The 10,604-nt window shown below is 41.8% G+C and overlaps 1 protein-coding gene across 1 annotated transcript; it reads right to left on the bottom strand.

Annotated features, from left to right (window-relative positions):
• Nucleotides 1-548: 548 nt before the first annotated feature.
• Nucleotides 549-9,690, bottom strand: SCPEP1 (serine carboxypeptidase 1). Its single transcript, XM_010077406.1, has 12 exons — nt 9,606-9,690; nt 8,593-8,672; nt 7,617-7,772; nt 7,055-7,129; nt 6,779-6,851; nt 5,744-5,781; nt 5,432-5,560; nt 3,886-3,970; nt 2,953-3,084; nt 2,571-2,708; nt 926-1,089; nt 549-802 (listed from the first exon to the last, which is right to left on the bottom strand). Exons 1-12 carry the CDS (start codon nt 9,688-9,690, stop codon nt 737-739), a joined length of 1,221 nt encoding a protein of 406 aa, XP_010075708.1. The 3' UTR covers nt 549-736.
• Nucleotides 9,691-10,604: the final 914 nt, after the last annotated feature.

Raw genomic sequence — 10,604 nt, 5'->3', positions numbered from 1 at the left:
CCTGCTGGATGTGCTTTAGGTGTTAAGGCTGAGGCAAAGTTTGAGTAACGGTCATTAAAGAAAATTAAAACAAGAAAAAAATGGTCAGATGAAAAAGGTCAAATCCTCTTCTGCAGGGTGTTTTTGTCTCTCCACAGCACAGGAAGCCTCAAGAATCTTGTATCCTAGCTCAGGCACCTCAGTAAAGATGAAACAGACTGTAATTCCTCTAGGGCAGGTCCTCTATCATGGCATCTCCCATGTCTTCAGCTTGTAATCCAGCCAGGTGACTCATGCAGAGGCCTGAGGACAAAGGCAGGAACATTCCAAGGCCTCATGAAACAGGTTAGCTCTCTGAGAGGAACAAACAGCAAATCTATCAGGACTCAAATCAGTTTTAGTCTTGGTGTGTGAACAGACAAGAGAGCATTCAGGGAAAGGCAGCTTTTTACAAAAGCACTAAATCCTTCCAAGTCAAAGGCAAAGGCTCAGAGCTAGTTGTTTATGACAGTGACTTCCCCCTAGAAGAGTCACTACAAACAGTGTTAAGGCAGCAAATCACATCTTACAAATTCAAAAGCAAAAACTCATTCAAGGAAAAAAATGCCTTTCCATAAGTGCTTGCACACATTATCAGCAAGATCAGAGAGGCTATGTGTCCAAACAGCCACTGTTCCTCCTGCAGCTTATTTTGGACTCACGTTCTGCAAGAGCACTGTCATTCGTCAGGAAGCCATAGCAGCTGGCCTCCCCCTCCCTAGTGCTGCTGTTGGGTCACCATCCTGACCATTTTCAGTGCCATCTCTCCTTGATCAGACGGTACCTAGCACAGAGATAGGAGCACATGGTAAGCAGCTGCTGTAAGGAAGCAGACAGCAAGCACATATACATCTTCAGTGTTCTTGCCGACAGTGGTGCATCCCACCCCAAGACATATATTATTTACCATGTGCCCAGCCTTAAGAATCCAGAAGAAAGCAAAATTCTCATAGGCTTTGTGGAAAGCAGCTGTCTCAGTGGATTCTGGAGACACATAGAGCGCCTTCCACCTTTGCTGGTTGAACTGGTCCAAATTAGGCCATTTCAGTTTCCGGATCCACGCCTCCTGGCCTGTTAGAGATAAGAGATAAGTTTATTACCAATACTGACGTGGCAACTTGGCAGTCCCAGTTCAGCTGGAGGCCCACTGTACTAGACAGCAACACAGCAGAGTTAGCAGAAAGTCTCTTTGTGCTCAGATTCTAAAACCGATTTTGCTATGCCTAGGAAATGACCAAGGCTGTGGTCAAGACAAGCTGAAACAAACCGTGAATATGTATGTGAAATGGACTTGTGATTGAAGATGTGCCTCTTAGAGGCTCTGCAGCCCTAGCAATTCTGACATATTTTGCTTTACTCCTCAAACACCTTGAATGTCCTGCCATGGAGAAGGATTGGTCACACCAAGTCCCCCTCTTGTAAATCAGAAGAGACACTGCTTCTCTGTTACAGTCACTCATTAAAAAGAGCCTGGAAAGGTTTTCTGTTTTCAGGTGCCTGCTAGAGAAGATGGAGATGAAGACGGCAAAAAGACCAATTCCAGGACAATAAGGGGGACAAAGCTTTAGCTTACCTCTGAACTACTGGAAGAATTTACATGTTAACTGCAGCCCAATTTTAGCTCAGAATGTGATAAACTGAAGCACCACTAACTACTAATCTGTTTTGACAGCCTAAATACTCTGTTTCCTGACTTATTGATTGCTATGTTGTTCATGAAGGACATCTGAATATCTAAGTGGGCAGAGACAGGGAAAGGATAAAGCCTTTCACAACACAGGAAAATGTTTGCATAGTCTGCGACTGCAGGTCATTTAAATCAATAAGAAAAAGGTGAATGGAAAAGAGCATGGCAGTCTTGCAGCATGAGGCATTCCAGCAACACTTGGCCTGGCTCCCAAACTGCCACTTGATCAAGCCTACATCTTGCAACAGCAAGTGACAAACAAAGCCCTTGAGTGGCCAAGACATGGAGATGCCTACACAGGTTATGAGCAGTAGGTGTGATCACTCTTCAGCTGCACCCTCCCTGATTAATTACCAACACCCTTGTTCCATCTCACCTGGCACCATGCTCTCTGCTGCAGGTCTCTCAGTGAGGGCTGACCTATAATGTACACACATCTGTAGCAAGATACAGCTTTTGATCCAAAGAATAGGATCTTCAAGGCACAGGAGAAATGAGAACAATCTCCATATATTTATTCATCTATCCTCATTTATGAATGCGTGCACATACATATGTATAAATGTGTCTATCCAGAAGAACTAGGTGAATTACTAGCTACCTACTTACGGGCTTCACTGAAACAAGGAATTATTGATGGTGCAGATCCATTTCACAACAGTATAATGGAAGGAATTGTCTCTGAGAGGGATGTAAACAAAAGATACTAAGAGCTGCTCATTTATGATTGTAGTATTTAAGGGCTGCCAGTTGGATAGGAGACTTGCACAGAAAACTGGAGAGATCCAGGTACCAATATTACTGGCAACTTCATGTTCTACTCAGTATGTGTTCTGTTCCCAACTCCAGTCAAGAAGTCCCTTACCTATGGTGGCAACAATGAGATCCAGCTGCCCGTTATAGACTGTAACATTGATGTTGGCTGCCAAAAGCTGATCAACAATATCAATGACAGGTTTCATGAAGTCCTCAGCCATGTTCTCAAAGACATTTCTGGACTGACCTGGTTGGAACCAGAAAGAAATTTTATTTAAAAATTTTAAAAATAGATACAAGTAGCAGAATCAGAACCACATGAGCCTGCCCAATTACATGTTAATTTCTGAGAGTAAGTCCTCTTCTGAGGCCCAAGAATAAGGACAATTTAATGTGACTGCTTACTACAGTAAGCTATCTTTCTACAGACTGCAATACTGTAACAGGCAATAATGTACTCATTAGATCCACACTAGCGGACAGGAAAGTACCTCCCCATTTCACACAGTCAGGAATAATTTTTAGCTTCTTTCTGATGGGTCCATTCATGAATTCATTCAGGCTGTCCTTATGCATATTTTTCACATGGCGTTGGTAAAGTCCTATAGAAAAAGAGAGACACACTTTTTATCATCTGCACATTTAAGACAGTCATCTCGCAGAGATAACAATTTTCAGTGTTACAGTCATGGCCAAACTCATTTCTAATGGAAATGCAACATCACAGAGAGATATTTGCTTACTTTTACTAGAAACCACTGAAGTCAACCCTTACTTCAGTCAGGGAATCATATGGGAAGAACCCAACCATCCATTCTACTTTTGGCTAACATAGCACTTCTTCAGGGGACCAGGTTCTGCTTTAGCCACTTGGCACAGTCATGATTTCTTCTCCTCAACTGACCAGTTATTTTTGAGCTGCAACACTTAACTTTCGGGAGTTAACTGTGCCATTCATCTTCCCTGCTGAAGCCAACAGAAAGAGATAAAGGGCTTGAAAGAAACTCTATCCGTGTGTCTTCTACATTGATGCATAAACACCATAGAGGCAAGACAGTCTAATCAGACTATTTATATGGATGACACATTTTTGTGTCCTAGCTTGAGGACAGAAACGAAAGACATTAAGAGGAAGTAAGTGAAAGGTCGTGAACTATGTCACAATTATACTGGCTACTTCCTTGGAGTAATTTGTGCAGGATGCATAGGTGGAGGTGTAATCTACAGAAGGGTTGTTCCACATTCCTATTTATCTCTATTTATGCAAGAGCAAACAAGTTCTGCTCAGGAGAATATCTATCTTTTAGGTCTGAAGGCCTGATTTTAAGGATGTTCTAAATTCAGGCTGTTCCCACTATCAGCATTGAAGGTACACGAATGCAAACATACAGCCTCAGAAGCTCAAGTACTTAAACACGACTTACTGAGATGGAGATTATCTTGTTCATTTGATTTAATTTCTGGAACCTCCTTAGTCATGATGTTATAAAAGTTCACATTGTCTGTGTTCTGAAAACACAAGATGATTTCAGTAACATCATTACAAAAACATTTCTCAGACAAGAGGAACAGACTCTCTTCTGAAAAAAGAGATAAGTACTAAATAAAGGACCCTGTGAACTGCCACTTTACCTATATGTAAAGATGATACTTATGGAAAAACTTCGGTTCTACATTTACTTTAAAAAGTGGGGAAGAGTTTTGTCAAGTCTGTATTGTTCACATGTGGGTGTGAAGCTACAGGAAGCCCTACACCCTGCAAATGACTGCAGATTCCCATTACTCATTATAAAGAGTTGCAATCCCAGATGATGCTTTCAGATGGTCTCTTCTGCTAGATCTAGTCTAGCCTGATGCTCCCTCTTGCTCAACATCCTTCCAACCTACAACCCTTCAAAATCTCAAATGCTTCCTCAACAACATGGTGATAGGTATCAGCCACCCCTCTTTTGGAACTGCTGACCTCTGGAGGAGTCTGAGGATTGTAGAATGGCAGCTCTGATGCAAAGGACAAACTGTGATCAGTGCTGGCATTAGAGAGGTTACTCAAGATCTTTGAAGCCCTGCTTTATTCACTTTTTGAGTCTTTTAAGTTCTGATGCATAGGTCAGAAATCAGCTTACAACAACAATCCTAGAAAAACTGAAGTGCCCGCACCCTGACAGCAACAGCACAGCTGGGAGAAGACAAGCAGACTTGAAGAGAAAGGGAAAATGGGAACCACAAGTTCCTTCCAAACATTAAGAAGTGAAACCAACTATCTGCAAGGCCCTGTCAGTTATAAAACAAAAATAGAACAAAACGAAAGAAAGAGTGAGAAAAGGAAGCAACTCCAGATTAGTCTTTCAGTTTGAGGAAGCCAGAGCCTTACTTGTACTAAAACAAAAAACACAAGAGTGAGATTTTGGAGCAACCCTTCAACAGGAAAAACAAGAGCAAAACTTTACCTATCTTTTCAGCTGGAACTTGCTAATTAACAAGATAGAGTAACCCACAGTAACAGGACATAACTTGAGCCTGCTTTCCATCCTGTGCACCTAATATAGTTCTCTAAATAGAGATGTATGCTTAACTTGAAATTTGTGCCTTGCTGGAGGTGGTTTTCAATATTCAAAACAAAGCTCTGCAGGAGACATAGGTCATTTAAGTTGAAATTGGGTTCTACAGAAATCAACAGGATTAGTTGCGTGCTAAAAATTAAGCATCTATTTAAGCGATGTGCCAGGTTGAATCCTGCAAGCCCGTGGGGGTTGCCCTACCCACTGCCTCTTACAATCACCCAGTGGTACACAGCAGACAAAGAGCTCTCTTACCTCAGCACCGGGATAAAACACACACTGGCAAAAATGACTGGCCACGGGGTTGGGTGGAGGATTCACACCAACCCAGTGCTCTCAGAAAGGATAACCTGCAATTGTGTGCCTCCTCAGGCACCAGGAAGTTGTTAATACTGATCAAAGAAGATCTCACCTCTTCAATGACACCTTCAGCCTTGTCCCAGAGCTCAGTGGCCAGCTCATATTGATTTTTATTTATTGCATCCGTTATTTCTTTGGCAACAGCAGTCACCTCTGCTAGACCATTATCATCAAGGAGAGACTGGAAGACAAACACAAAGGAGGACAATTTTAATTATAATTCCACATTCATTTCTCACTAACAGTCTCCATGCATTAGAGGTTTTATTCCAGCTACGAGCTAACCTTAAAAATCAACATCCATTTATACGGTATGGCAATACAAGTAATCAGGTGAGGACCAAGAGTTTAAGAAGGTACTTACAGTGCTGTAAAGGTAGGGCCCCCAAGACAGCACAGAGTCTAAAGAAACAGAACAGATTTATAACATCTACGTTTTTGACATACAATTTCCTTTACTTTTCCTTTATTGTAGCAAGAATGATTGACAAAAATATATGGAGATGAATTAATCAATAAAAAGGTACTGTCAGCTCAGTTTATCCCAAAGGTTACATACCACAGAGCAGGTTCTTTACAAGTCCTGAGAACCAGCAAAGCCACCACAACATCATTAACCCCCTAAACATTAATCAGCGAAGTTTATTAAACCAGACATGTTCTTACCAAAATGTTCTCACCCCAACACCGCAGCACATTGCTAGAACATGGGGAGAGATCTGACAAGTGGCAACAGTTACATGGGGAAAAATCTAGTTATAAAACAAAACTGTTCTATAAGAAGTTTGTTTATAAGATCTCAAGGATCAGCTGTTAGGAGACAGATAGGAGTTTGCTTGATATTGTCCCATGCTGCAGAGAATCTGTGAAGCCTGCCCTTGCAAATCTTACTGAAGGACCAAGAGTCCTTTAACTTGCTTTTTGTCCTCCATCAGACACACACCCTATCTCCTCCAGGTCTGTGAGCACATCAGTTCCTCAGCAGAAGGTCTTCTTGTGAAAATAAAGACAAAACGCCAGTTGCAACCTTGTGAATCGTTTGGTGGCCCCATTTTAAGTGCAGTATTCTTACCAAAACACCTCAGGGGCTGTAGAGGTGTGTAGGGACATTTTATCACCACCCCACTTCATGTATGCTCCTCGCTGACTTTGCGTTCCGAGTTTTCATAATCCAGATACATTCTAAAAGTAGATTCTTCAATTGCAGCTTGCAATGTTGAAGTTTTAGTGGGGTTTTTTTTTTTGTGTGTGGTTTTTTTTTTACCAGACCCACTAGAGATTTAATTCACTTAAGTCAGAGCTGGCATTTTTGACTCTAGGTACCCACAGAATGATAAAAAAAAGCAACAAAACAACACAACAACAACACACCACCCACAGTCTGACAGTTAAAACATACCCAAAGGAGAAATCCATGAGTCTCCAAGAGCAGTCCCCATAAAATTGCTCTTTATGGTCCCTTTTTGAACAGCCTTGGTGAATCAGAGGAAAAACAAAAAACAACAACACAACCTTTTAGATATTCCATGACTCTAGAACCAGTTGTCTTTAAAAGTGAAAAAAACAAGTAGCCATCTGATTTAGGCAACAGGGCCAGTGTATTCCAGGAAATATAAGTACTTGTAGAACACCACGTTTTAAAGTGAAAAGTGAACTACATCCTCCAACTACTTACCTCATGCAGAGCTAAAGCAATGCCAGCAGCCATTTTACCTCCGTAAGATTCAGAAAATATGTAGAATGGGATGGTCTGGAGAGAGAGACACCACACAATGAACCTGTCAGGCAGAGGGCACAAGATACGTCCAACCATCTCCCACATCCCACAGAACCCAGGCACTGGCTGTTCACCTCACTATCAAACACTGCGTATCATATTGTTCCAATTCTAAGCTGCAGATAAGATTTCCGTAACATCCTGGTGTAATTACTGGGGGAAGTTTTGAAGCAGGCACTTCAGTATTTTGGAACTAGAAACAGCCGTGATCCTACACGTCTCTTGGATTGCATGAGAGACAATAATCCACCCCATTGCTTATCTAACTAGCACCAAACTCAAGATACCATGTCTGAATTGTGGTAAATCAGAGACAGTGGTTATACCTGCACTGACTCCCACCAAATGCATCCTACCTAGCAGCAAATACCGCCCATCTGGAAGTCTTCACTAAATCTTTCTGAGATCTGTTTAAAAGCAAAGAAAAATATGATTCTAACCCAGAATTCCATTAACTTACCTGGAATTCTGTTCTACATCTGAAGAATTCTCCAAGAAAAACCATCATATCAGAAACTACTGCAGTAAGGTTTTTGGCAAACAAGCTACAATCATCCACGTAACTGAATCCAGCACCCACGGGATTATCCACAAACAAGATACTGGCTGCCTGCAACTGTAAAAGCAGAAAGAAGATTTGTATGAAACCTCAGTTCAGCACCAGTGCAAACCTTAGTTTTGACTTGTCCATCAGAATGTAAAATGAGAGGGTTTTTCTTTTGTGTTGCTGACACTGTGAAATTGCTAAAGCAAATGCTACAGTTATATACTTACAAGTGTACAAATAAAATCAAAAGATCAGCACACAGATAGCTAGGATGGCTCAAAGTAGTAAGGCTCACAAATAAAGAGGTACAACATAAGGTCTCTCAATCTGCCCAATCTGCAACAAGAAAGGCACCCAAAAAATCCCAGTGATCCAAGGGCAGGTCACCCATACAATCTAGGGAACTCCGGAGCAGTTAGACTATTGGTAGCTTAGAGCACAAATACATTTCATTAAATAAATCTCCACCTTCATAGGCAGCTGTAATTTGTTTTCCCTTGAAGGCCATGCTGGACTCGTAATTACAAGCCACTGGTTATAAGTTGCCAGCCATCCAGAAAAACCTCAATGGCTGTATGCAATGAAGCTACGATCTGAAATAACATCTTTCTAGAAATTTCCCTCCTCCCAGTTTCCCAGACATCTGCAATTCACAAATTCATGGAAGCCCAGACATATTCCATCCAATCAAATTAACAGGTCTATTCTTAGCTCTTAACAAGGATATTCATACAAGCCATTTCATTAACTACACTATTTTAAGACAAAATACAGTTCTATTGAATTTTACATAAAAACTGTGCTGTGCATTTTTCTGTAGCACTCATCTGCTTACACAAGCAAAAACCATTCTGCAATCAATAATTAGAAGCTGAACTCTCTACTATACCCAGGTTGTGTTTCTTGGTTTCATTTCTTTGTCTAATGGGCCAATCTCTTCAAAGTTCCCAAATCCAGAGCCTGAAGCTCCTGGATGAAATACCAAATGACAAATAAGTTAAAAGTCAGCACGGTATAGATATGACAGGCAGGAGAAAAATAGAAGCAAGCTAATATGTAGAATGACAGATTATACATTTTTAAAAATGGCTTTTGCGCTACATGTTAATTTGAAAAGAAGGCTCACTTCTTTCTCATCATCTTTCATTATGTGTACATACACCATTTCTGAAAGCAAGAATTTAAACAGAGAAGCAATTACCCCCTTGTGAAAGCATCTAATGAGCTGCATGCTATGGGGGTGCAGTTTGAAAACCGTTCTCCTTATTCCCTTAACACTGAATGTAAAAGTTAGCTACCTACAGAGGTTTGCAAGTCATTAGTTTTATCAGCATGTACAGCATCTGCATTTCACTCTGAAGAAATAACCCAGAAGGAGAAAGACCAAGTAATCAAGTGATTATATTCAAAATTAACTTCTGAAATGTACTGTTGGTCGTGAACGTGGAGCACACATCACTGCCTTTTATCAAACTGGGATGGAATGGGACCAATCTCAAAACAATCAAAGTCTCTCTTACTTGCTTCCATTTAGAAACCTTTCTAAATCTCGGATCACTTCATCTAGTCTTTCTGTAAACATTGTTTAGACCACAAGCTCTTCAGGAAAGGAGCTGTGACGCAACAATGTATTTGCAGTGTCTGGCACGAAAGCCCTACTGTTGTGTAAAAGATAAGAACCATCTCTACTTCTGCAGTTTAACTTGATGGAAGGTGAGCAGCTGAGGGCACCCCAGCATTACAGGAGGATATTTTCACTATTTCTTCCTGACCTGAATCCCTCACTCACAAGGTGAATCACTCACAATTGGACAATTTTTAATCCTATTTGTGAAGAGCTGGAAGATACCGATCAGACTAAACCAGGCACAGATGGAAAGTTATCATTTCAGTGTCTCTCGCCAAACCTTACCTGGAGCCACAAGATGAGAGGTAGTTCTGTGAAGTCTTTGGTTGGGTTATTTGCATAGTAGAGCCACCAGAACATGTGGGCCTTACTTCGGACTTGCACATACCCCCACAGCTCTTTGGGGTCTTGGGGTTGCCTCAGAACTACACCTTTGGGGGAAAATAAAAATAAAAATAAACCAGGTAAAAAGGCTCAGCTTTGAGCTTTCCACCAGATTTGTTCCAAAACATTATCACACCCAAGATTGAAATGTAATTAGAAGTGCTTCTGTTAAAAAAAAAATACTATAGGAAACCTGCCTATACCTACCCCCACACACACAGCTGAGTTATCATCCATTAATTAAGCAGTCAATGACACACTTAACTTATCAGGGCCTGATGTTACACTGGCTGCCGAAATAGGAGCCCAATAGCCAGGATAACTTTTTCTATCACGGAAACATTTAAAGTCCTTTGAAGGCTTAGGCTGAAAGCACAGCCCCAGCAGACATGATGGACAACTCACACCAGCTTCAGGGTCACGAGGGCTCCTTCAGGGATCCAACACTTTGATCTCAGTCTCTCGGAAGATGAAACCATTTTACAGTCCCCAAGGAGAATAAATACAGGACAGACAGAGGGGGCACTTCTAAACAAACCCAAGATCTAATCCTCAACTCAATTCAGTCAGCAGAGTCTTGTCAACTTAAGCACCCGGTCTGTTGTCCATCTGGGACGCAGACTCCTGCCCAGACACAGACCTTTGAAACGACACCCCTTGACCTTTCCACCGCGACAGAAGGCAGCACTCCACCGGAGAAGCAGCAATAAAGCTTTTCCAAGCCCCAGTGCCCAGTCTGTGCTGACCCACAGGACACAGCTCCTCAACAGGTGATATCAGAGGGGACATCACGCTTTCTTGATCAGCCGTCACTGCGACAGCGGGGACACCCCGATATGGTGACCCCACCCCAGGGGTCTCACATCACAGCCAGACCCTGTGCCCGTCAG

Source organism: Pterocles gutturalis, unplaced genomic scaffold (genome assembly GCF_000699245.1).
Source record: "Pterocles gutturalis isolate BGI_N339 unplaced genomic scaffold, ASM69924v1 scaffold42838, whole genome shotgun sequence".
NCBI classification, from domain to species: Eukaryota; Metazoa; Chordata; class Aves; order Pterocliformes; family Pteroclidae; genus Pterocles; species Pterocles gutturalis.
This window is presented reverse-complemented; position numbering and strand designations above follow the sequence as displayed.

What these genes read in the sequence shown, in the direction of transcription:
- SCPEP1 (XM_010077406.1), bottom strand. Translation starts at nt 9,690, where the DNA reads ATGTTCTGGTGGCTCTACTATGCAAATAACCCAACCAAAGACTTCACA. An exon ending in TGACTGTGTGAAATGGGGAG is followed by an intron (nt 2,709 to 2,952) that starts GTACTTTCCTGT and finishes GGTTCCAACCAG; the next exon opens with GTCAGTCCAGAAATGTCTTT. An exon ending in TCTCATTGTTGCCACCATAG is followed by an intron (nt 1,090 to 2,570) that starts GTAAGGGACTTC and finishes TATCTCTAACAG; the next exon opens with GCCAGGAGGCGTGGATCCGG.